General features: G+C 47.9%; 1 protein-coding gene across 7 annotated transcripts in view; it reads left to right on the top strand.

The window, feature by feature from the left end:
- The window catches only part of fars2 (phenylalanyl-tRNA synthetase 2, mitochondrial), a 628,185-nt gene extending 603,940 nt beyond the window's left edge, over window positions 1-24,245 (top strand). For 6 of the 7 annotated variants that reach the window (XM_070880365.1, XM_070880368.1, XM_070880367.1 and 3 more), the window contains one exon: window positions 23,601-24,244. In XM_070880365.1, coding sequence (XP_070736466.1) covers window positions 23,601-23,739 — 139 coding nt within the window. In that variant the 3' untranslated portion in view covers window positions 23,740-24,244. Of the gene's footprint in view, window positions 1-23,600 lie in introns of all 7 variants that reach the window. The other variant, XM_070880361.1, reaches the window with a different exon arrangement.
- The last annotated feature ends 410 nt before the right edge of the window (window positions 24,246-24,655 follow it).

The following is a 24,655-nucleotide window of genomic DNA, read 5'->3' as shown; positions in this document are numbered from 1 at the left end:
GTGTTAATGCGGTGGGGAGGTAAGTGTCACAGAGCAGATCGAATACAGCTTGCTGCCCACGCCACTCAGTGGCAATTTATGTTGTGTTGAGAGGTAACGAGGCTAGACGTGTCACAGCAGTTTTGTTGGCGGGGAGGAGGGGTGGTCATTATAGGGGAGAGTCACGCCTAGGCAGTTCCTGTCAAGATGCTACAGGAAGCACTGGCAGTGACTTGTGGCTGATCATAGCATAGCATTGGCTATTCACTCACTTCTAGCTGTCAGACCTGATGGGCAAGGAAAAGATGCAAGTCTGTAGAAAAAAGGGGGAAAATTAGTCAAAATATATAAAAAGAAAGCTCAAGAAAATGTTGTCTTACTGCTGTTAATCTTGACTGTGAATTCAGTCAATCAATAATGACCATATCTGCACCTTGTATGGGAATATTTGACATCTAACTGAACAAAGAAGTCTACAGTTTATTTAGAAAAGAATCCTGAGATTAAAATTGCTAGCAGTTATTGTAGAACTTGTTTTTATTCAGGACATTGGCTCTGTTCATCCTGCTGTTGGGTGGAACATTCCCCACAAATCGTACTGTCCTAATAATTTCACAGTATCTTTACTTTAATTTTTCTTCTACAATAATCATCAACAGAAATCAACTTCTGTGGGCTGCTTGTCACTTAAAGCCACGTGCATTGGTCAAGTGAGCCCCATCAATTTGTAATTCTGTTAGATATGCAAGTGAGGGGAAAGCGAGGAAAAAATAGCCGAATCTACTTTGCCCTATTCAAATGATCATAGCGCAGCAATGGTTGTGGAAAACCCCATGGGCCAGACTGCCAACTTTCTCAAGAGAAGGGTGGTGACCCCATACGACATGGCCTCAATTCACTGAAGCAGCTTCCATTCTAAGCCTGATGTCTGTATACATTTCTCGCAAGTAAACTAGGGAAGAATTCTAATACATTGCAAGCTTTAGTGCGTATCTGTTGGCACTGTGTAACTGTTAACATAACCTGAGTATTTATCAACCATTTTTGACTTGTTTCTGCCTGACATGGCATCCCCCTCACCATGTCACAACATTAGAATGCAAGATAAAAACGGGAACTAATTAAAATGTGTACTGAATACAAATGTAAGGCTGAAGTGCTGTCATGCATTTGTGAGCTTGTTGCCAGAAGTAGTCAGTCAGCTGTCATTGTTCTGCTAATATCATTTACACTTTTTTCCCTCTAGGACAAGTGTGCGTTATTCGTGAGAGACTGGGAGATGAGTTCAGATGAGAGAAAGTCATTTTGACTTTTTGCTGAAATTTTCTTTGAAGGCAATACAGAGAAACAGATTTAAAAACGTAATAGTTTTTTTTTTATATACCTGGGCACACCTCATACAGAAAAAGCTCATTTGTTTTACTTTGCTTTGAAACCTTAGCAGACAAGCAGCATTCTGGGATCATATTACCTGCTCATGAGTCAAAATCATATGCTATTTGTGTCATTCTGTGATAATAATTATTTTGACATGGTGTAGTTGTAAACTAATTTCACATTAAAGTGTTTAATAAATATTGTAAAAATAATTACTGAATATTTAGTGACCAGTTCTGGAGCTTGTTCAGGATATCAGTTGCAGAGTTATTTGCTATAAATATAATTATGGTAATATACTGAAGTCTGCTACAAACTTTTGGAGTACTTTATATAGAGTGGTGTAAATTGCAGTGCTGGATGTCTGCTCTATCTAGTTTAATCATTGAATTGTTCAAGGGATCATGAAGGAAATAAAGTGATGAATTTAAAAGTAAATGAAAATAATATCTTACTACTGCTGAAATATTCTTGTAACATAGAAGGAATATTCACAGTGTTTAGGCTGTAATCCCCTACATTTGTTGGCCTTGTTCAATTCCCTGCTGACAGTGAAGTACGTTCCTTTTCCCCGTTGAATCTTTATCGTCTTCATCAACAAAAGTACAAAATAATTTTCAGTTCTGATTATTTGAACTTACCCAGAGTGTAAAAATTATCCAGCGGACTCCATTTTATATTCTGTATCCCACTAAATCCATGGAATCCAATGTTTCTTTTTAACTGTTTCACTGTTAAATCTTCTCAGGCCTAGGCTGTTGAAAGAAGTCAGAGAGGAGATAGCAGAGGCTTTGGCCACAACTTTTCAATCCTTCTTTAGTTGTGACATGGGACTGGAGAGTAACCAGGGAAAGAAGGATAAACCAGTTGGTATGATGCCAATTGTGAGCAATCTTTTAGAATCCATAATTCAAAATAAAGTTAGTAGGCAACTAGAAATGCATGGTTTAATCAAGGACAGCCAGCATGGATTTGTTAAAGACAAGGCATGTATAACAAATTTATATGAGTTTTTTGAAGAAATTACCAATTAGTTCGATAAAGGGAATGCAGTCGTTGTACAAATGACATTTTCAAAGAGTTTTTGTTAAGTTGCCTCACAAGAGGCTTGTTTTAAAAAAAAAACGATCAGGTGTATGGTATAATAGGAAATGTAGCAGCATGGAGAAAGTTGGTGGACACACAGGAAACAGAGTTTAGGGTACAAGGGTGTTGCTTGGATTGGCAAAGGGCTGGAAGTGGTGTACCCCAGGGATTGGTGCTGGGTGACTTTTGTTGTTGGTGTACACCAGGGGCGCCCCCGCAAGCGCTACAAAGATTGCATCAAGGCTAACCTCCAGTACTGTGGCATCCGACCAAAGGACATCGAGAATCCAGCAGCTAATAAAATCCAGTGGCAAACCTTCACGAGGACTGCCTGCCAGACCTTCGCAGAAAGCCGATGTCAACGCCTGCGGGACACTAGAGATAGACGACATCAGGTGGCAGTACTGTCAGCATCAGGCACATCGAACTTCCCTTCTCCGACGTGCAAGAGACTATGTGCATCCAGAATTGGCCTATGCAGCCACTTGAAGACACATGCCATTGATGATTAGCACATCAACGTCTTTGTTGGATACGACAGACTACCAAGAATATAAATTATTTGGACTTGGGTATAGGGAACACATTCTCAAAATTTGCTGCTAACACAAGAGTAGGTCTGGCAAACTGATGAGAACAGTTTTTTTTTAAACTTCAGGGGGACAAATATTTGTAAATAATTGACACAAAGGCTCATGAGAACCTCATTTCCAGCAGGAAAAAAATAGAAATACGAGTCAAAATGGCCTCAAAACTGTTGCATGAATCTTCGAGCAGACCCTTTAAACTTTCCAAACCTAGCAACCCTGGATGTCCATTTATATGGGAGTGGGGAGTGGCGTTAATTGAAAGTACCTTCAGCAAAATGACTGGTAAATGACCTGGAAGGTGTTATTACGATACTTCTGAAACATTACCAAATCACTTGCAACTTTCCATTTGTTTCAGGCAAAAGCTTTCTATGCCCACCAAAAATGGATATTGTACACAAAAAACATTACAGGTCAACACAAAAGCAAAATACTGCAGATGCTGGAATCTGGAATAAAAGCAGAAAATGCTGGAAATCTCAGCGGGTCAGGCAGCTGTGGAGAGGAAGCAGAGTTAACATTTCAGGTCTTTGGCCCTTTGTCAGAACTGGAGTGCGTTCGAAAAGAACAGATTCTTAACAAGCACTGAAAGGGGGAGGGGAAGAAAGGTTGGAAGACCAGCGAGATTAGAGAGACAAAAGGGATGTTGGCCCAAATTCAAATAGTAATGCCAGGAGTTAGAAAAACATTAGTCCAGATAGGGTGTGAATGGTGGGATGATGACCAACTGCCATTCGAGACGAGGAGGGAAAAAAGAAAGAGAGGCTCTGAGGGGGGCCCGGTGGGAGGGAGCTAAAGATTAGCAGAGGTTACACTCTGAAAATGTTGAACTCTGAGTCCAGAAGGCTGTAAATTGCCTAAACAAAAGATGAGGTGCTGTTCCTCAAACTTCCGTTGAGCTTCGTTGGAACAGTGTAGGAAACAGAGGTTAGAGTGGGAATGCAGTGGAGAATTAAAGTGATAGGCAACTGGAAGCTCAGGGTCACACTTGCGGACTGAGCGGAGGTATTCCGCAAAGCAGTCATCCAATCTGCGCTTGGACTCCCCAGGGTAGAGGAGACCCTATCGTGAGCAGCGAATACAGTATATTAAATTAAAAGAAATACAAGTAAATCACTGTTTCACCTGGAAGGAGTATTTGGGGTCCTGGATAGTGGGAAGAGAGGAGGTAAAAGGGCAAGTGTTGCATCTCCTGCGCTTGCACGGGAAGGGGAGGGGGGTGACTGCAGAATGGACCAGGGTGTCGAGAGAGCGGTCCCTTCGGAATGATGGGAGGGGAGAGGAAGATGTGATTGGTGGTTGGATCACGCTGGAAATGGCGGAAGATGATCCGTTGAACATGGAGGCGTGTGAGTTGAAAGGTGAGGACAAGGGGAACCCTGTCATGGTTCTGAGAGGGAGAGGAAGGGGTGAGAGGATAGGTGCGGGAAATTGAATGGACACAGTTGAGGACCATGTTAACCACAGCAGAGAGGAATCCTCTGCTGAGGAAAAAGAAAGATATTACAGGTCTTTGCCCCTTTTACTGTGTGGTTATGGTGTGCATTGTGCAAATTCAGGCCCGATTGTCTCAAACATGTACCAGCTACAAAAAATTATTTTTAAAATTTCCAAGGTACTAGTACCTGTATTAGTAAAAACTTCACTATTTGAAATTGAGATTCTTCACACCATCTTCTATTCTAACTTTTTCTTTCTCAGGAACTCTGTACTATGAAACAACTTGGCTTCCCCCAGTCTTCCCCCCCCTTCCTACAATCTACAAGATTTTAAACCAAACTTGGCATTACCCATTTGCCTCATCCCTTTTTTTTCCTACCTCGATAGTGTCTGCAATTTGGGTTTTAGTCCACTTTCTCAAAAGGTATCATTTCTGGCATGTATTTTGAAGAAACTTTCAGTTTGGTAGAACTACTACTGCAATCCTCAAAGATTACATGGAGAACTATAAGTAATTATTTTTCCAATATGAGGCCAGGAGCTATGTATACACTGCTGTACAAACTGCTAATTAAAGGTGTTGATCCCTCTTGTAATTTTGTCACACGTTATGGATTGACAAATATTGACTGTCGGTCTAAAATCATTACTGCTTCTGATTGTTTTCCCAGCTCAGCACATAGTAACCCTTTGTTTTACAAATCAAACCAAGCCTCTTTTTCAATTGTGATGGAAAATAATAGAAAACCTAATTATTATTCTTCCACCTCTGTCTCATTACCCACTTCCACCGTTACCTCGGCCCATCTGTTGCTGAAACCCTCATCTATGCCTTTGTCACGTCCAGATTCAACTATTCCAATAGTTGACTCTCATAGCTAGCCTCCCATTCTCCACCCTCTGCAATCTTCAGCTCATCCAAATTTTCTGTTGTAAGCGGTTTTGATCCTAGCCCAATTGCTAGACGGACAGTTCGAATCACCCCTGCCTTACGAAAATTCTATACCTGGGAATTATTATTCAAGTCCCGGGCAGGAATGCTTCAGTGAAAAATCGTACTTATATTTATTTGGTCTAACATACACTGGCTAAAGCATGCACTACTAAACAAAATCACTGTCTCTGTGGAGAATAATATCCAGGTTACAAACAACATACATACAGTACAGAACTGAGGACCATGCAGTAATTTCCTTGTTGCTATGGTGGATTCTAACTCCACCCCTACCAACAAATTACCCAGTCGCATAAGCCCCTTCGCCTGACTAAATCAAACAAAGCTTCCTCCCCAGAATAGCCCTGAAAAGCTTCACCTCTGAGAAAAACCCTGAGCCCTTGCACCTTACCCAAACCACCTCTGGTTACTGGCTTGGGATACTCGCGACCATGCTCACCACCACACACAGTTGGTCTCGATCACTCAGCTCAGCTGTGGGAAGTCGCTGCCTGGAGGCCGTATCCTGTGAGATGTCTGCGGTTCTCGGTCTTAGCGGCTTCTTCTGCGGAACTGCAGCTTCTTTCTTTGGTATTTCTTCTTGTTATGTCAATCTTGGTAGAGTGAGAGGGAGCTAGCGAATGGTGGAAAAGAGTCTATCTTTATAGGAGTCTTGCTACCCCTATCTTTCCTTTAAAATCCTTTTGTTTCTAAGCGCACTGCAGTGCTTAGTCAGTAATGGGCCATCAGACCCATGTGTATTGGACTAATGGCCCTGAGTCTGGGACATATCTTGGTCTTTGTGTTGGGGAACAAACAAACCAAAAAACTGGCTCCTCTTTGGCTGGCCAGGCTAGTGGGTTTATTGCTCTGCTTCTCTTCTGAGATGGAGGTGAGAAGTGCTTTTGCGTATGGCCCCCTTCCTTTAGCCAGGACTGGCGGGCGAACACTTACATTCTGGATGACTGGCAGTTCTTTTGTCACAGTCAACTGCCATGCAGTCTCTCTGCACAGGGTGATCCCATCACAGGGAAAAATACCCTCAGAAAAATTCCATAAAGTCCACGAACTATTCTCGACTGAGTCCATTCTTTAAACAGAGACTTTGCGATCTCTTCACTGTCTACTCTGACCTACATTGGCTCCTAGTCCCCCAAATCACACCCAAATTCTTTGTTCCTACGACTCTAGCCTTTTGTATCTCTCCCCCTCACTCCACCATTGTGACTGGCTTTAGCCACAAAAGCCCCACAGTCTTGAATTCCTCCCCAAACCCCTCTGTCTTTCTGACTCTCCTCCTTAAAACCCAGACCTTTGATCAAGCTTTTGGTCTCCCGTCCCAATATCTCCTTCTTTGGCTCGGCATCTGTTTGTTTTCTGATTATGCCTCTGCGAAGCACATGGGACATGTTTCTATGTTAAGGACTTAAATAAATGCAAGTTGTTATGAGTAAACTATGGGAAAATAGATAAAGCTTCAGCATATTCTAGTTAGGGCGACTTGGATAGGTTAGGTGAGTGGGCAAATACATGGCAAATGAAGTATAATGTGGATAAATGTGAGGTTATCCACTTTGGTGGTAAAAACAGAGAGACAGACTATTATCTGAATGGTGACAGATTAGGAAAAGGGGAGGTGCAACGAGACCTGGGTGTCATGGTACATCAGTCATTGAAGGTTGGCATGTAGGTACAGCAGGCGGTTAAGAAAGCAAATGGCATGTTGGCCTTCATAGCGAGGGGATTTGAGTACAGGGGCAGGGAGGTGTTGCTACAGTTGTACAGGGCCTTGGTGAGGCCACACCTGGAGTATTGTGTACAGTTTTGGTCTCCTAACCTGAGGAAGGACATTCTTGCTATTGAGGGAGTGCAGCGAAGGTTCACCAGACTTATTCCCGGGATGGCGGGACTGACCTATCAAGAAAGACTGGATCAACTGGCTTGTATTCACTGGAGTTCAGAAGAATGAGAGGGGACCTCATAGAAACGTTTAAAATTCTGATGGGTTTAGACAGGTTAGATGCTGGAAGAATGTTCCCAATGTTGGGGAAGTCCAGAACCAGGGGACACAGTCTAAGGATAAGGGGTAAGCCATTTAGGACCGAGATGAGGAGGATCTTCTTCACCCAGAGAGTGGTGAACCTGTGGAATTCTCTACCACAGAAAGTTGTTGAGGCCAATTCACTAAATATATTCAAAAAGGAGTTAGATGAAGTCCTTATTACTAGGGGGATCAAGGGGTATGGAGAGAAAGCAGGAATGGGGTACTGAAGTTGCATGTTCAGCCATGAACTCATTGAATGGCGGTGCAGGCTAGAAGGGCCAAATGGCCTACTCCTGCACCTATTTTCTATGTTTCTATGAAAATTAATTTTGTCAAAGACGCAGAGACCCGCAGTTTTCTCAGAACGAAATTATTTTCTGATGTCTATGTTAGAGCTAGAGTTTTCCTGTGAAATAAAGCTGCTGTTTCTAATTATGTCTGCTGGGAAATGATTTTTTGGTGGGTTTTGCAGCAGAGACAAATCGTGATAAAATGAAAATCCATCAATGCTGGAAATGTGCGAAGAGGGGAATTCCCCAAACCTCTTTCTCTTTCATTGATTGATCCGCAGTGCATTTCCAGCATATTTATGTTTTTGATTACGATTTCATTCGTGCTCAATTTGTGTATTGATATCTCAGATTTTCCCTCTCCAGCCCTGACATCTGGGATTGGCAAGAGCCCAGGGCTAAAGAGCCATTTCCAGAAACCGGTGTGGCACCATAAAGAACTTGACAACAGGTACATAAGAACATAAGAACCAGGAGCAGGAGTAGGCCATATGCTCCCTCGAGCCTGCTTTGCCATTCAATAAGATTATAGCTGATCTTCAACCTCAACCCTACTTTCCTGCCCTATCCCCATATCCCTTAATTCCTCTGAAGTCCATAAATCTATTTATCTCAGCCTTGAATATACTCAACGACTGAGTATCCTCAGCACTTCGGGACAGAGAATTTCAAAGATTCACAACCCTCTGAATGAAGAAATTCCTCCTCATCTCAGTTTTAAGTGGCTGACCCCTTATCCTGAGACTAGTAGTTCTGTGAATTTTTTCATGGATAGAATCATTTACAAAAGTGTCAGTAATGAGCTGATCTTGCATGGCTTTCACTGTATATAATTGTACGGGTCATAAGCTGTTTTGTAAACTGCGTATTTTGAACACTTTGAACCATAGCTTGCTGTGGCAGGGCATCGAACAACATGTGCCATTAGAATTAGAATTGCCCTTGCACATTTAGGTTTTTAAAATGTTTGCATGGCAAGTTGCTGAATATGCGAGCTGGCAACATCGCAGCGAGGGAAACTGGATATCTAGGACCTGAGTGAACAGGGCATCTAACTTTGTATCCTCTTAATTTCACAATCCTTCAATCTGATTGGTTAACAGTACAAGGGCTGAAAAGGAAGTGTAAATTAAAGTGGGTAACTTCAATGTCAAAACAAGCACAGAAAGAGAGGGCAAGAAAGACTGAATTAAGAGAGAAGAAAAAAGACAAAGGAAAAGTTCAAAAAAAATTAATTTGACAGTTTTAAAACTCACAACAATTAAAAGCTGAAGGAATAAGACTCCACACTTGTCAGTGCCAGAAAGGTTAACTAACACTTTGTTAAAAGGGTACTTAGACTGAAATGGACTAGACTTAACTTTCTGTGGCGAGTTTAGTTCATTTCTACCATGCAATTATAGCAACCTAATGCCATTCAATGCATTTCAGTGATGTGCCAAACAGCGAGATGCCTTTTACACAAAACTAACGGCGGAAGTAGCACAACCCAGACAGCAACTTTTGATTTCTGTGTTTAACCGCCCATCTGCGCTCACCTGAACATGCTGTACCATTTGCGCATAAATAACAGTGAGCGCTATTAGCCTCACCATTATTTTGATAGCTAATTATGATGCAATATGTAATTTTCAAGATTATTAATATATCCTTGTTCTTCATTCTTCAGTTCAGGTGTATTCATCGCTTTTTGCTGCTGAGCGAGCAAGCGGGTGACCTTTTCTTGGTGAGGCATATGGTACTACCCAGGGTGGACTACTCTCCACAGCCTCCGCTTAGTGTCTCCCAAATTGGTGTGGGTCAGGCTGGCAACTGAGTGGATATTACGTTTTGGGATTTTTATACTATATATTTTTGGGGAGCGTCAACATCGTAGACCATCCCGCCACCCTTCTGCACCCATCAGGAGGACTGGTTGGGCCGGATGCTCTTTACCTTTCCGCCATTGTTTGTATATAGAAAGTGAAGAGGCAAAATTAAAAAGGATATTAGGAAATTTAAGAGAGAGCATGAAAAATTCTTGGCTTGTAAAATTAAAGAAAACCCAAAGATGTTCTATAATTATATTAAGAGTAAGAGGGTAAAGAAAGGGTAGGGCCTATTAGAGACCATGAGGGTAATCTTTGTGTGGAGGCAGAAGATGTTGGTAAGGTTCTTAATGAATACTTTGCATCTGTTTTCACGAAGGAAAGGGGCAATGCAGATACTGCTATCGAGGAGGAGTGTGATATTCTGGATGTAATAAACATAGTGAGAGAGGAAGTATTAAGGGGTTTAGCAGCTTTGAAAGTAGATAAGTCCCCAGGCCCGGATGAAATGCATCCCAGGCTGTTGAGTGAAGTAAAAGAGGAAATAGCAGAGGCCTTGACCATCATTTTCCAGTCCTCTTTGGATTTTGGCATGGTGCCGGAGGATTGGAGGACTGCTAATGTAGTACCCTTGTTTAAGAAGGGAGAAAGGGATAGGCCGAGTAATTACAGGCCTGTCAGCCTAAACTCAGTGGTGGGAAAATTATTGGAAAGAATCCTGAAAGACAGGATAAATCTACATTTGGAAAGGCAAGGATCAATTGGGGACAGTCAGCATGGATTTGTTAAAGGAAGATCGTGTTTGGCTAACCTGATTGAATTTTTTGAGGAGGTAACCAAGAGGGTCGATGAGGGTAGTGTGTACGATGTAGTGTACATGGACTTTAGCAAAGCTTTTGATAAGGTCCCACGTGGTAGACTGGTCATGAAGGTTAAAGCCCATGGGATCCAGGGCAAAGTGGCAAGTTGGATCCAAAATTGGCTTAGAGGTAGGAAGCAAAGGTAATGGTTAATAGATGTATTTGTGACTGGAAGGATGTTTCCAGTGGGGCTCCGCAGGGCTCAGTACTGGGTCCCTTGCTTTTTGTGGTATATTTCAACGATTTTAGATTTGAATATAGGGAGTATGATTAAGAAGTTTGCAGACAACACTAAAATTGGCTGTGTAGTTGATAATGAAAAGGAAAGTCATGAGCTGCAGGAGGATATCAATCTACTGGTCAGGTGGGCAGAGCAGTGGCAAATGGAATTTAATTAAGAGAAGTGTGAGGTAATACACTTTGGGAGGGTTAATAAGGAAAGGGTATACACATTAAGTGGTAGGCCACTTAATAGTGTAGATGAACAAAGGGGCCTTGGAGTGCTTGTCCACATAACTCTTTTTGGGAGGAAACTAAAACATTAAATCATTAAATCGTGGTCCCCCGATCTGGGAGACACACCAACCATTTTCAAGGCCCTTTTTTTTTGTGGTTTTTTTGGGGGGTTTTTGGTTTTTTTTTTAGGTTTTCTTTGGGCACGAAAATCATATATTTTTTTTTCTCCAAGTGCCCCCTACAAAAGGGGAGGGGGGCCACTAAAAACACCGGCAATTAAAACAAATTAAACTTTAAAACATAAAATTAAAATTTGGTTGCCGGGCATGATGATGCACTCCAGTCCCTCCGGTGCCAACCTCTTGCGGAAGGCCGCGAGCGTACCGGAGGATACCGCATGCTCCATCTCCAAGGACACCCTGGCGCGGATGTACGCGCGGAAGAGAGGCAGGCAGTCGGGCTGAACGACCCCCTCGACCGCCCGCTGCCTGGATCGGCTGATGGCACCCTTGGCCGTGCCCAGGAGCAGTCCTACGAGGAGGCCCTCGGACCTACCCGCTCTCCTCCGCACAGGGTGCCCAAAGATCAGGAGTGTGGGACTGAAGTGCAGCCAGAATTTCAGGAGCAGCCCCTTTAAATAATAAAACACGGGCTGCAACCTCGTGCATTCGGTAAAAACATGGAACACGGACTCTTCCAGACCGCTGAAATTGCAGGTGGCCTGGGAGCCCTTGAACCGGCTTAAAAATTTATTGCACAGCACTGCTCCGTGCACCACCCTCCAGGCCAAGTCCCCGATAAATAGTGGGAGGACTCCCGCGTAGAGTGCCCTCCATCGGGGACCCCCGCCTCCTCTGGACGGCAAGATGGTACGCCATGGCGTGTCCGGACGGCAGGCGAGGATGGCAAAGTTGAGAGTGTGCAGGAGCAGCCCGTACAGGAAACCCCTCCGCGCGGAACTGAAAGGCACAGAGGGGATTTCCTCGAGGCGGCTCAAGTTGTGAGGCGCCGGCTCCCGAGGGAGGTTCCGGGGTTTGGTGCCGATGAGGAATTCCGTCCGGACGGGGGTCAGTTCAGACGGGATTTGCCCACGTGCCTGAGCCTCCTCGACACACCTAACGGAGTCGGAGCCCAGAGCTGTTTTTAGCGACTCGATGGCATCGGCCACGCGGCGGACGTTGGCAGAATTTAGGCGCTGCGCCAGCGTGTCTGGCGCTATCCAGCCCACTCCTCCGCCATCGAGCAGGTCCCTGACCCTGGTCACCTCACCAGCCACAGCCCTCTCGTCCGACCGCCACCTAAAACCTCGGTCGTGGAGGTACGGATTCCTGAGCAGCGGCTCCTGCAGGACAGCCGCCACTCCAGCCGGTGGAGAGCTGCGCTTGGTGGAGACTTTGTTCCAGACCATGATGAGCTCCTTGTAAAAGACAGGCAGCTCCTGGAAGGCGGTCCTGACGCCCCCCGAGCTCACAAACAGGAGCTGCGTGTCGTAGTTGAGGCCGTGCTGCTGGCGGAAGAAATACGTCGCCAGAGCACGCCACCTGGGACGGGGCTCGACGTAAAAGTATCTCTGCAGGGTCTGAAGACGGAAAGTTGCGAGCTGGGTGCTGAGGCACACCAACGACTGACCGCCCTCCCCAAGCGGGAGACTCAAGACCACGGCAGAGACCCAGTGCTTCCTGTTGTTCCAGAAGAAGTTCACCAGCTTCTTCTGTATCTTGGTGACAAACGCAGGGGGAGGGGTCAAAGTGACCAGCCGGTACCACAACATGGCGGCCACCAGCTGGTTTATGACTAGCGCTCGACCCCTGTAGGACAGCACTCGGAGCAGTCCTGTCCAGCGCCCTAGGCGAGCGGCGATCTTGGCCTCCAGCTCTTGCCAGTTTGCCGGCCAGGCTTCCTCGTCGGGGCTAAGGTAGACTCCCAGATAGAGGAGATGGGTCGTGCTCCAGGCAAAAGGCCTGAGCTCCTCCGGCAGGGAGTCCACCCGCCACTGACCCACCAGGAGTCCGGAACATTTCTCCCAGTTGATCCTGGCGGAGGATGCGGCCGAGTAAATCTCCTGGCACTCTCGCATCCTCTGCAGGTCAGCGGGATCCTCTACCGCGAGGAGCACGTCATCGGCGTAAGCCGAGAGGACGACCTCCACGCCCGGCCCTTGCAGAGCCATTCCCGTCAACCTCGTCCGCAGGAGGCGCAGGAAAGGCTCCACGCAGATGGCATATAACTGGCATAACATGGGGCATCCCTGGCGCACCCCTCTCCCAAAGTGAAGGGGCGCCGTCAAGGACCCGTTAACCTTTATCAGACACTCCGCGGCGGCGTACAAAAGTCTGATCCGGGCGACGAAATGCGTCCCGAACCCGAAAGCACGCAGAGTCCCGAACAGATAGTCGTGATCCACCCTGTCGAACGCCTTCTCTTGGTCGAGAGATAGGAAGGCGACTGACAGACCAGCCTCCTGGGAATGGTGGATGAGGTCCCGGACCAGATGGATGTTATCGTGGATTGTCCGGCCCGGGACCGTGTAGGACTGGTCGGGGTGGATCATGTGGTCCAGCACGGCGCCAAGGCAAGCAGACATCGCCCTGGTGAAGATTTTGTAGTCTGTGCTGAGGAGGGAGACCGGGCGCCAATTCTTAAGGAGGCGGAGATCGCCCTTCTTAGGCAGCAGGACGATGACTGCCCTGCGCCAAGAGAGGGGCATCCCCCCGGTCGGCAGACTTTCCCCCAGGACCCGCGCGTAGTCGCCCCCCAGGACGTCCCAGAATGCCCTGTGGAACTCCACGGTCAGCCCGTCCAGCCCCGGGGCTTTTCCCCTCGAGAGCCGGTCGAGGGCACCGGTCAGCTCTGCCAGGCTTAGCGGAGCTTCCAGATTTTCGGCGCCCTCCGGGCCGACCTTCAGCAGGTCCTCCCACAAAACTCTACGCGCTTCCTCGCTGGACGGCTCTGGAGAGAACAGAGCCCCCGTAATATTCACGGACCCTGTTGTTGACGCCCTCCGGATCCGAGACGAGAGAGCCGTCATCGGCCAGCAGCGTCAAGAGCTGCTTACGGACACTCTGTCTTTTTTCCAGCGAGTAGAAGAAGGGGGAGCCGCGGTCCATATCCCGCAGGAACCGGATCCGCGACCTCACTAACGCGCCTCGGGACCCGACGAGCTGCAGGTCCTTCAGCGCGGCCTTCTTCGCTTCGTACACCGTCCGCAGGGCCGGGTCCTCGACGACTTGACCGAGACGGGACTCCAGGTCGAGCACCTCTTTTTCTAGGCGCCCGACCCTGGCCGCCCGCCTCTTGGTCGACCCCCTCGCATACTCTTGACAGAAGACGCGGACGTGAGCCTTGCCCACGTCCCACCATAGCCTCAAGGAGGGGAAGCCCCCCTGCTTCCTTCTCCAGTCGGCCCAGAACCGACGGAACGAGTCCTGGAACCGCACGTCCTCCAGCAGCTGGTTGTTAAAATGCCAGTACGCGGACCCCGTCCTCGCGCGGAGCGAAGCGGGCTCCGCCCACACCAGGTGGTGGGCCGAACACGGCACCAGCCGCATGGAGGCCGCCGGGACGCAGGAAACGTACGCCCAAGACACGTAAAGGCGGTCGACTCTGGACCATCCGACTCCAGGCCTCACCCAAGTAAAGGCACTGGAGTCGGGATGGAGATTTCGCCAGACGTCCACCAAATCGAAGGACCCGACCAGGTCCCTCAACTTCTCCATCGCCGTCATGCCCTGCGGGGCACCGGAGCGGTCCCTTGCCTCGAGGGTGCAGTTAAAATCCCCCCCGAGGACAATGCAGTCGCCGACGTCGACGGAGCCAAGAAGAGCGGACACTTCTTCGAAGAAGCGTGTTTGCTGCGGGCCGGGCTGAGGGGCGTACACTTTCACGAGATGGAGCGGCACGTCCCCCAGGCGAACCGTGACATGCAGCAAGCGGCCTGGCACGGGCTCCTCGACCCCCAAGATCTCCGGCTGAAAATGCGGGGCCAGCAAGATGGCCACCCCACAAGAAGTGGAGGTGAGGTGGCTCATGCGGACCTCTCCTTGCCATTCCAGGAGCCACGTGGCTTCGTCTCCCGGAATGGTGTGGGTTTCCTGCAGGAAATACACCGCATATTTCCCCTCCCGCAGGAGCGAAAATTTGTTAAATCAACGGCGTGCCTCTCTGCCGCCGTTGATGTTGAGGCTGGCTATGGTTATCTTCATGACAAAAGCATAGTGCAACCTCTACCTAACCTATTGTGGGGGAGGAGTGGAGTCGTTTGTTGACCTCCACTCCTTCAGCAGCCCAGCGAGGAACCTTTTGAGCCAGCGCAGCTCAAGGTCTTGCGCCTTTGATAAGGGCCCGCCCGCGGCCATGGTTTTAGCGGCGGCGCGGACGGACGCGACGAGCAGCCCCGGCTCGGACCATCTTTCCAGGGCCAGATGGGCTCGGTTGCGGCGACCCTGGCTCTGGACCAAAAAGTCCCGGAGTTGCTTTGCAGGAATGAGGGGGGACTCAGCGGCGGGCACGAGGAGATCCACCGCCTCACTGGCGATGGACTCGAGATCTTCTCCCTCGTCCCCCACCGAGTCCCCGTCCCCCTCCGGGAGGTCGCCGCCAGCAGCCGGCCCGTCGACCGCACGAGGTACGGCAAACGGCCCGGCCGCTCCATCCGGCCCTGGCTCCGCCCCGATCCCACCCCCAGGATTGTCGGCAGAGGAGTCCCCACTGGGCTCTTTTAAAAGCGGTGCTGGGTCAGGAAGTGACAGCGGAAGGGGTTCCTCCTCCGCCCCAGGAGCCGGGAAACACGGAGAGACCCGGCCAAAGAAATTCTCCAGGTCCTCCAAGTACCCCAGCTCCAAAGAAGGGGGCGAGGGTTGTTGTTCTTCCCCCTCCCCGCCACCACCCCCCGGCCCAGCGTGTGGATGTCTATTAAAAATTTTTAATATTCATTTTCTGCGGGTCGAGCGACTCCCGGGGGAAGTTGGTTAATAGCTGGGCGGGCTCAGGTTCGGCCTTTTTGGCCCCGCCCGCCTCAGTCCCAGGGACGCTCGACCAGGCGGCAACGCATACCTCCGCTGGCCCCACGCCCCCCACGACAGGCAGATCCTCCACGCCATCCCCGGGAGGCAGAGGCTGGGCAGCCTCGACTGTCTCACCCTCCCCGGGGGCAGATTCTTCTCGCCTACAGCGCAGCTTGGGGGCGCTGGTGGGGGACGCGGGACACGCGGCGGGCACCGACTGCTCCGCGGAGGGATGTTGTTCCCCCTCCGCCTCATTGGAGCGGCGCCTCCTTTTGTTCCTGGGGGGGCGCGGAGGCAGGGAGACCTGCATGTCTGCCGAGGCCTCCCGCTCCACTCCCCCCTTTTCCTTTTCTTGCCCGCGCCCAAGCCCCTCTGCGGTATTGGTCAAGGGCACGGGCACGGGCTCAGGGCACCCTGCGCTCGCCGGTGACTGGGTCGGGCTGATCAAATTGTCTGGTGCACTGAGGGGACCCGCCTCGAGATGTTTCGCCTTCCTCCGCGCCGCCTTTCCGATCGGATGCTCTCCCTCCCCCCTGCCGGAGGCCGTGAAAACAAAGGCCCCCGACGATGCCCGCACACCCACAGCTCCCGGCACGCGGACGCTACTAGGGGGAGTGGCGGCGGCGCCAGCCTTGGCCGCCTTCGGTGGTTTGGCGGCCTTGGAGGCGGGGCAGTTCTTACGAACATCCCCACCTCCCGGCAGGCATGGCACCGCACGCCGTCCGATGTCCAGAAGACGCGGTAGGCAATCCCCTCGTGCACCACATTAAAGTTCCCCTCCGTCGTCTCCTCCCGCGCCAGCCGGACAAAGAGCTGGCGGCGGAAGGAGAACACGTGGCGCAGGCTGTTCTCCCTGAGGCCGAGCGTTATGGGGTTGATCCCTGACCTTACCTCCCCCAGTTGGTGTAGGTGAGGGAGAAGGAGCCCAGCGGGAACAAAGGGCGGGACGTTAGAAAGGATGACCCTCTGCGCGGTGGCCTCGAAGGTCCACCGGCAGGAACGTCCCGCCCACCGTGAGCCCCTTTTCAAGGGCCAGGGACACCACCCGCTCCGACCCCAGGAAGAATACAGCCTTCCCAGACATCTTGGAGGCTGGGACAATGGCCGAGGGGCCGACTACCCCAGCCATCGCCCGCACGCACTCCTCGATGCTCATTGTGGGGTGAGTGTAGCTCTTGACCCCTTGTTTCTTTGTTATTAGTCTGAAAGGTGGCAGGGCAGCAGGAGGCGCAGGAGGCGCCGTGGATGTGGACGCCACCTGCACATATGTCTTTGCTGGCCCTGCCACCGGCGTGGATGGGGTCGCCATCACGGGGTCCCTTTAAGGGCCACACCCACCCCAAAGTCACAGGCCTTAATGGTCTTAAATGGCCTCGATGGTGTTTGAACAGAGGGAGCTCTAAAAGAGGCACAACTCTCCCCTAGTTGACAATTGGGGAGGGGCCTTGCTCCCTCTGCTCAGTTGTCTTAATTGGTTTTTCACTTAGGAGGAAAGGGGCTCTCAGAGAGAGAGGGGAGAGACAGAGAGAGAGAGAAAAAGAGAGAGGGGGGTGGGAAAGAGGGAAGCTGCGAAGGCAGGTCTCCCCTCACAGCGATGGGTGGGTATTTCTTGGGGTGCACTCCCCAGATGGCAAAAAACACAGTCTTTGTAGATGGTCTTCGGGTGGGGGAGAAGATGTCTTCACCTGGGGTAGCTGGAGCCACCCAGGCACACACTCCCAACGATGTAAAATAGGGTAATTAATGAGTCTTCAGCCAGGTAGCTCCAGCTATCCCAGGCTAGGCAATGGGGGAGGGGTGCTTCAGTGGTGTGAGGGGCATAGTTGTTTAGCAAGACCCCCACACACACTTCCACACACACTTCCACACACACACACCCCCCGCGATGTTCCAGCCCTCGAAATGGTCTTCTTTCCTCCCCCCACCGATACAACAAAGTCTTTAGGGGAATGCACCAAAACACACCCACCTTTGGTTGATGAAGTTTCTCCCTCCTTCCACACTGGATAGTTGTTATTCCTTTTCCCCCTCTCTCCAACTCTCTGTAGCAGTAATAAAGTTGTTGAATTTTCTGCTCTCCTCCTCTCCCTCTGGATGTTGAATTGTAGTAAGCCCCTTCCTCCTCTTCCTGGGCTGGTCTCGGGGTTCTCTGTAGGCTTTCAGGCAGGAGCAACAGCAGGTAGCTCCTTCTCTCACTACAGCACAGCTCCAACTGATCAGGCCACGCCTCCAAAGCTCCACCATTGGTCCACAGATTCCCTGAAAGTAGCAGGCCAGGTGGTTAAAAAGGCATACAGAATGCTTGCCTTTATTGGCCGAGGCATAGAATATAAGAGCAGGGAGGTACATGTGTTTAAACACGCATGTGCAAAATGCTACTTTCTACCATGCGAGAGCATGTAGCAGTAACAATCCACTAGTATCACTGTTATGTGTGCAGGTTTTGCTCCACTGGCTGTTTGCAGTATAACAAAAGTATTAATGTATTCTGGATTTCACTTGAACTACCTAACAATGATGAATTTTAAAAAAATGCATTAGTCCTGTCATTTATTTGTCTTGTAATGCCAGGTATGACCAGATATCCAATCGTCTAATGAAGTTAGTATCACGAGGGGTCGAAATTGCCCCTTGTTGAAAGGGCCATAGCGATTCCGAGGGTCGCTAACGGTGCGCAAGGCACTTTTCACCCGGAGGAACAGTGCTGGGGAGGTGGAGCTACCGGCTCCATGGAAATTGCCCAGGAGTTTGCAGAGGTGCTGTCACGGCACCCTGTGCCCAGTGAGTAGTGCCCCGGCCACCACATAACCGGCAATGATGTCATCGCTGTATACGCGAGATTGCGCTCCACTTCCTTTGAGGGGTGGTAAGCCCAATTCAGTGGCCGAGGCAGGATTTCTGCGCTGGACGCAGGAAGTTCCGGCCCCAGCAGGTTACACACCCAATCGGGGCGCAGGGCAATTTCGGCCCCTAGATCTTTTTCTAGGTCTCATATGATCAGTCATTATCTTATTGAATGGTGGTGCAGGCTCGAAGGGCCGAATGGCCTACTCCTGCATCTATTTTCTATGTTTCTATGATGGCAGTTTGTGAAAAGCCTAAACAATACTGTGAGGTGCCAATAATACTCAAATGGTGGCTACTTGATATGTGGTTAGTTGATGCCTTATTTCAGCTCTCCTAATGACTGAGTGGGTAAATGAGTTATACATAGCAAGAAGGTTTAGGCTTAACTGCATATCTGTGCTGATGTGACACAGAGGAGGGAATTATGTCTGATGGGTTTCTGGTACGCATCACTTTAAACTCAGTCTGTATGCAAAGGGTGTCTATCAGTCAGCTCAGCAACTTTTTTTTCAATTGTTCTTGAGATGTGGGCGACACTGGCAAGGCTACATTTGTTGTCATGTCCTAATTGCCCTGCGAAGGTAATGGTGAGCTTTCTCCTTGAAGCACTGCAATCCTTGTGCTGATGGTGCCCCCTTATTGATAGTGAGTCAGGAATTCCATGATATTCACCCAAAGACAATGAGGTTACCGACAGTATATGTCCAAGACAGGGTGGTGTGTTACTTGGAGACGGCACTGTTCCCACGGCATTGCTGCTCTTAGGAATATAGGAACAGGAGACATAGAGATAGGAAATAGGTGCAGGAGTAGGCCATTCGACCCTTCGAGCCTGCACCACCATTCAATAAGATCGTGGCTGATCATTCCCTCAGTACCCCTTTCCTGCTTTCTCTCCATACCCCTTGATCCCCTTAGCCGTAAGGGCCATATCTAACTCCCTCTTGAATATATCCAATTAACTGGCATTAACAACTCTCTGCGGCAGGGAATTCCACAGATTAACAACTCTTGAGTGAAGAAGTTTCTCCTCATCTCAGTCCTAAGTGACCTACCCCTTATCCTAAGACTATGTCCCCTGGTTCTGGACTTCCCCAACATCGGGAACATTCTTCCCGCATCTAACCTGTCCCGTCCCGTCAGAATCTTATACGTTTCTATGAGATCCCCTCTCATCCTGCTAAACTCTAGTGTATAAAGCCCCAGTTGATCCAGTCTCTCCTCATATGTCAGTCCAGCCATTGAGCCCCTCGAGCCTGTTCCACCTTTCAATGAGATCATGGCTGATCTGCGACCTAACTCCATCTATAGGCCATATCACCCAACACCTTTGGTTAACAAAAAGCTATCAATCTCCGATTTAAAATTAATAATTAATCTAGAATTAATTGCCGTTTGTGGAAGAGAGTACCAAAGATCTACCACCCTTTGGCCGGAATCGTACCAGCCCTGCGAATGCGGGTTTGGAGGCAGGCCACGATTGACAGCGGGGCGGGATCCTGCTCTTAACCCTCCTCCTTGTCAGTATCCAAAGTGCCAGGTCTGGCTGAAGTTCACAGACCCGACACCAAGCGGTGGGCCAGCCAATTAACATAATTAAGAGGTATTTTAAAAGAATTTTACCAGGTATTTACCATTTTTCCAACTTTTTCAGGAGCTTCCCGGTTGCTCGGGCTTCATGTCAGGTAAGTGTGTCGGGTTCTCAATGACTCTCCCTTGCCTTTATTGGTTGACAGCTGCAGAAGTGACATAAAAGCTACCATTTCACAGCTATTCTCTTTCCAATCTCAGAAGCTGATGCCTTCAGGATTTGGAAGACATTTTTGAGTTGTATGCAGTTTAGAAGTGAAAGCAGTGAAATCTCTATCCACTGTCACCTCCTTGGAGCAATCTCTCTCGCTATTGACAGATTGCTTCTGTCATCTCCGCTTCAGCTGCCGTCTATTCCAACAGCATCACTGCTCTTGATAAAATCTCACCTTGGTCCTCAGAATCCCACCACGATCAACTCCCAACACCAGCATCACCACCAACAACACCAAACTTCTTCGCAATCACCTGATGCTGCACAGGGCATCAGCACCTGACCCATGGGGTGGTGTCAACCTGGTGCATCATGTGGCAGCCAGCGTGTACAGTGTCAAGTGAAGTAAATGTGGCCATGGTGAGGCAATCCCTGGGACCACATTGCTGACCAGGGCCCCAGAATAGGCTGTGAGGGGTCAGGATGGGGCTGAGCCAATCGTCACAGTCTACTCAGCCTCTGCAATGTTTTTTGTAGTCACAATGTTGATATGGCTAGTCCAGTTTAGCTACTGATCAGTGGTGACCGCCCCCCCCCCCCCCCCCCAAGATGTTAATGCCAGCATGTCAGCAGTAATGTGGCACGTGTGTGGTGCAAATGAGTGGCACTTGTGTACCATTTGTCTGCTTATGTCTGTTTCTGCTGTAGGTTGCCATGGCCTGCTTTATTATCAGAGGTGTTGTGAATGGAGTTGATCACCGTGAAATTCTATGGGAACATCCCACTCCTGCCTTTATGATGGAGGAAAGGCCATTAATGAAGTAGCTGACGATGGTTTGGCTGAGGACATTTCCCGAAGGAACTTTTGCAGTGATGTACTGGGGCTGTGAAGACTAGCTTCTGACAATCACCTTCCATTGTGTCAGCTATGACTCCAGCCTCTGGATGATTTCCCTTAGACCCCCATTGGCCTAATTTTTACCAGGGGTCTTTAATGCCATACTGTATCAAGTGTTGCCATGATGTTAAGAGCATGGGCAATAAATGCTGGTCTTGCCAGCGACGCCCACATCCCGTGAATGAATAAATAAAAAGTAAGGTACTCTCTCCTCTCCTTGGGCATTCCGCTTTTACGTCTATGTCTGCATCAGAACTGTGGTGAGGTCTTGAGCCAATTTGGTTCTGACAGAACCCAAACTTAACATCGGTGAGCAGGTGATTGGTGTTGCATGATGGCAAAGTTACTAGCCTCTAGTAAGAACAGTCAGCAGTGGGCCTTCCTTTTATAAAGCACAGATGAACCTCTTCTCTCAGGAAAATATAATTAAAGTTTAAAGTATGGTTAATTTGAGTGTCAGCTGTGGCTCAGTGGGTAGCACTCTCGCCTCTGAAGGTTGTGGATTCAAGTCCCATTCCAGGGATTTAAGCACAGAAAAAAATCTAGGGTGACACTCCAGTGCAGTGCTGAGAGAACACTGCACTGTCGGAGGTGCCGTCTTTTGGATGAGACATTAATCCGAGGCCCCGTCTGCTCTCACGTGGACGTAAAAGATCCCATGACATTATTTCCCTCAATCAACATAACAGAAAAAAATTATCTAGTAATTATCACATTGCTGTTTGTGGGAGCTTGCTTGTGCACAAATGGGTGCTGCGTTTCTCACATTGCAACAGTGACTACACTCTAAAAGTACCATTGGCTGTAAAGCGCTTTGAGACGTCCAATGGCTGTGAAAGACGCTATATAAAGCCAAGTCTTTCTTTAAAGAATTTGTTCTGATTTGGCAGTTTCCTCAACCAGTTTTAGGTGAAAGAACTTGGGACAATTTAAAATTATGGGGATATCAGATGAATCCTGTATAAATCTTAAAACAAGTACAAGAGATTAAATGAATCTTTAGAGTTGCTACCTATTATTATTTTATCACTCTTGTATCACTGTTAGACGGTTCGCTTGTTCATTGTTAATAAGTTAGTTTCTTGATTTGTACTTTAAGCAAAGTCTGTTGTAAGTCTCAATTCACTTTCAAAGACTGAATGGAAATCTTATGGTGGCATAAGATAGTCCAGTGTTTAACAGCAATTACAAAATAGAGCTTGCTATTCATCATTAACTCGGGCACGTTCCCAAACTCTTTCCTCGAGTTCCAGACAAAGATGGGCACTGTTAAAGGCTTAGGATTTGAAACTTGCCCATGAGCATGGTCTAAAGCAACAAACCAAAGTAATCGAGCATAATAGGTTTTGCAATACCCCAAAATGTGACCATTGGGTTAGTTGCCCTCAGTCAAGGAAGCAATGGGGGCATTACAATTAGCCTCAATCTCCTTGGGCTAAAGAAGGAAAAAAAAAATCAGTCATGCTTTCTCCTTCTGATAGCTAGCCACATAAATGCAGATTGTTGTTACAATGGTGCAGTAACTCTTGACATCCACGCACGGGGTGCCCAACAAGTGAGGACTGAATCTGGTTCAGCTGTGATGCTGGCCATAGTTAAATAATTTACTAACGCTCACTGTTTAGGTTTATGCATGAAGAATAGTTTGTTGGGTGAGGTACAATTGGGCTTGTGAACAGCTGTACTTCAGTGTGAGTAACCTCAACTTCCTTCAGTAATGGGGAAGGAGTGGAAAGAAACACGACATTGTTTTGTTCATTTTTCAGCCCACAGTGCTCTAAATATAGAATAGACCATAGTTAAGTTTATTTTTTTTAAATAAGTGATGCTCTGTTGAGGCCTCATGACTCGGATGATTGAAATTTCTCTCTGCTAAAATAGGTTAACAAATTGTTCAAATATTGTACACAGGAATTTGACACAAATGCATTAACAAGTGTGCTAAAAATAGGATGCAGAATCATAGAGCGACTAAGGATGGATAATAAAGTGGGGCTTGCAAGTCTAAACTCTGAGAACTGTGCCTACTTGGCAGCTACATATTTGCAGTGGGAAAAAAAGGACTAGATGATTGGAATAATTCCTCAGTTTATAGCAAAGCTGTGTAGAGTTCACATGGCTGGACTAGAACTGAAATATAAATTGGTAGCCTCCATACCTTTTTACAAATGTATACATATAGCAGGTTGGGTATGTACAACCCGCGTTTGCAGTTGATGAACTGATGGTTGTTTCTCTGTCTAGGACGAAAAAGGTCAGCCACTGCTATAGGATTACCTACCGCCACATGGAACGAACATTAACCCAGAAAGAGGTGTGCACCGTTCATCAGGCAATTGAAAAAGCTACCGTGGAGAAAATGGGAGTAGAAGGCCGATTTTAAAATCCAGAGTATTTTTCTGGTTTTGCTGAAGTTCGCCTGTCAGTTTTTGTCATGCTCAACAAATGATGAAATACAAATGAAGTTGCAATTAAGGCCAAACCTGATTCCAGTAAAGCTCAGCATTTTGGAAGAATATGTCTCCTATTTGTGTGTGTGTGTGTGTGTGTGTGTGTGTGTGCGTGTGCAGAGACACTAACCTTCATTTGTAAAACAGAAAGGTTTTTCATCAAGTTTTATCCTGTGGTCCATATTAATTGGCTCCCAGGAGTTAAGCTGCTTCAGAAAAGTGCCGGGCAGCGTCATTCATTCATCAGACCAAATTAGGCTACTACTGACACCTTTTCCACATCAAGCAACTTGATAGCAGTTTCCTGGAATGGGAGGCGTCAGAAATATTTGCTTTCATATGCAATAAATTATTACAATAATTGATGCAGGGAAAACAGATCACAAATATGTCGATTTGGTCAAAAAGAAATTCCAGTATGCCTTAAAGATTTTAGGTTGATTAGTATGTTTAATCCTGTTATGAATAATCCTGATTTTATTCTTTTCTAGATTAATAAGAAAAATAAATGCAAATATTTATGCATTTGCTTGATCATTTGAAGTAGTTTAGCACCTATGAGATACTAAAACATGTTTACTAAATGGACAACTGAAATCTAAGCATTTCACTTAAGATGTAGGTAGTGGCTCTGAATTTCCTCGGAGGTTCTCCCAATCTCCTGCTGTAACTCTGGTGAGAAATCAGTATAACCTCTGGAGAAACAGCTGAAATTGGCCGTTTACACCATTTTCTCTGGGGGTTCCACTGATTTCCGCAAACATTACAGCATGCGATTGTGAGATCCCACTGGAAACTGTGGGCCCTTGTCTTGTCCATTTTTAGTGTCCTTTTAATAAGCAATAGAAA

Source organism: Pristiophorus japonicus, chromosome 5 (genome assembly GCF_044704955.1).
Source record: "Pristiophorus japonicus isolate sPriJap1 chromosome 5, sPriJap1.hap1, whole genome shotgun sequence".
In the NCBI taxonomy this organism is placed as follows: Eukaryota; Metazoa; Chordata; class Chondrichthyes; family Pristiophoridae; genus Pristiophorus; species Pristiophorus japonicus.
Note: the sequence above shows the minus strand (reverse complement) of the source record. Positions and strands in the feature narration are given on the sequence as shown.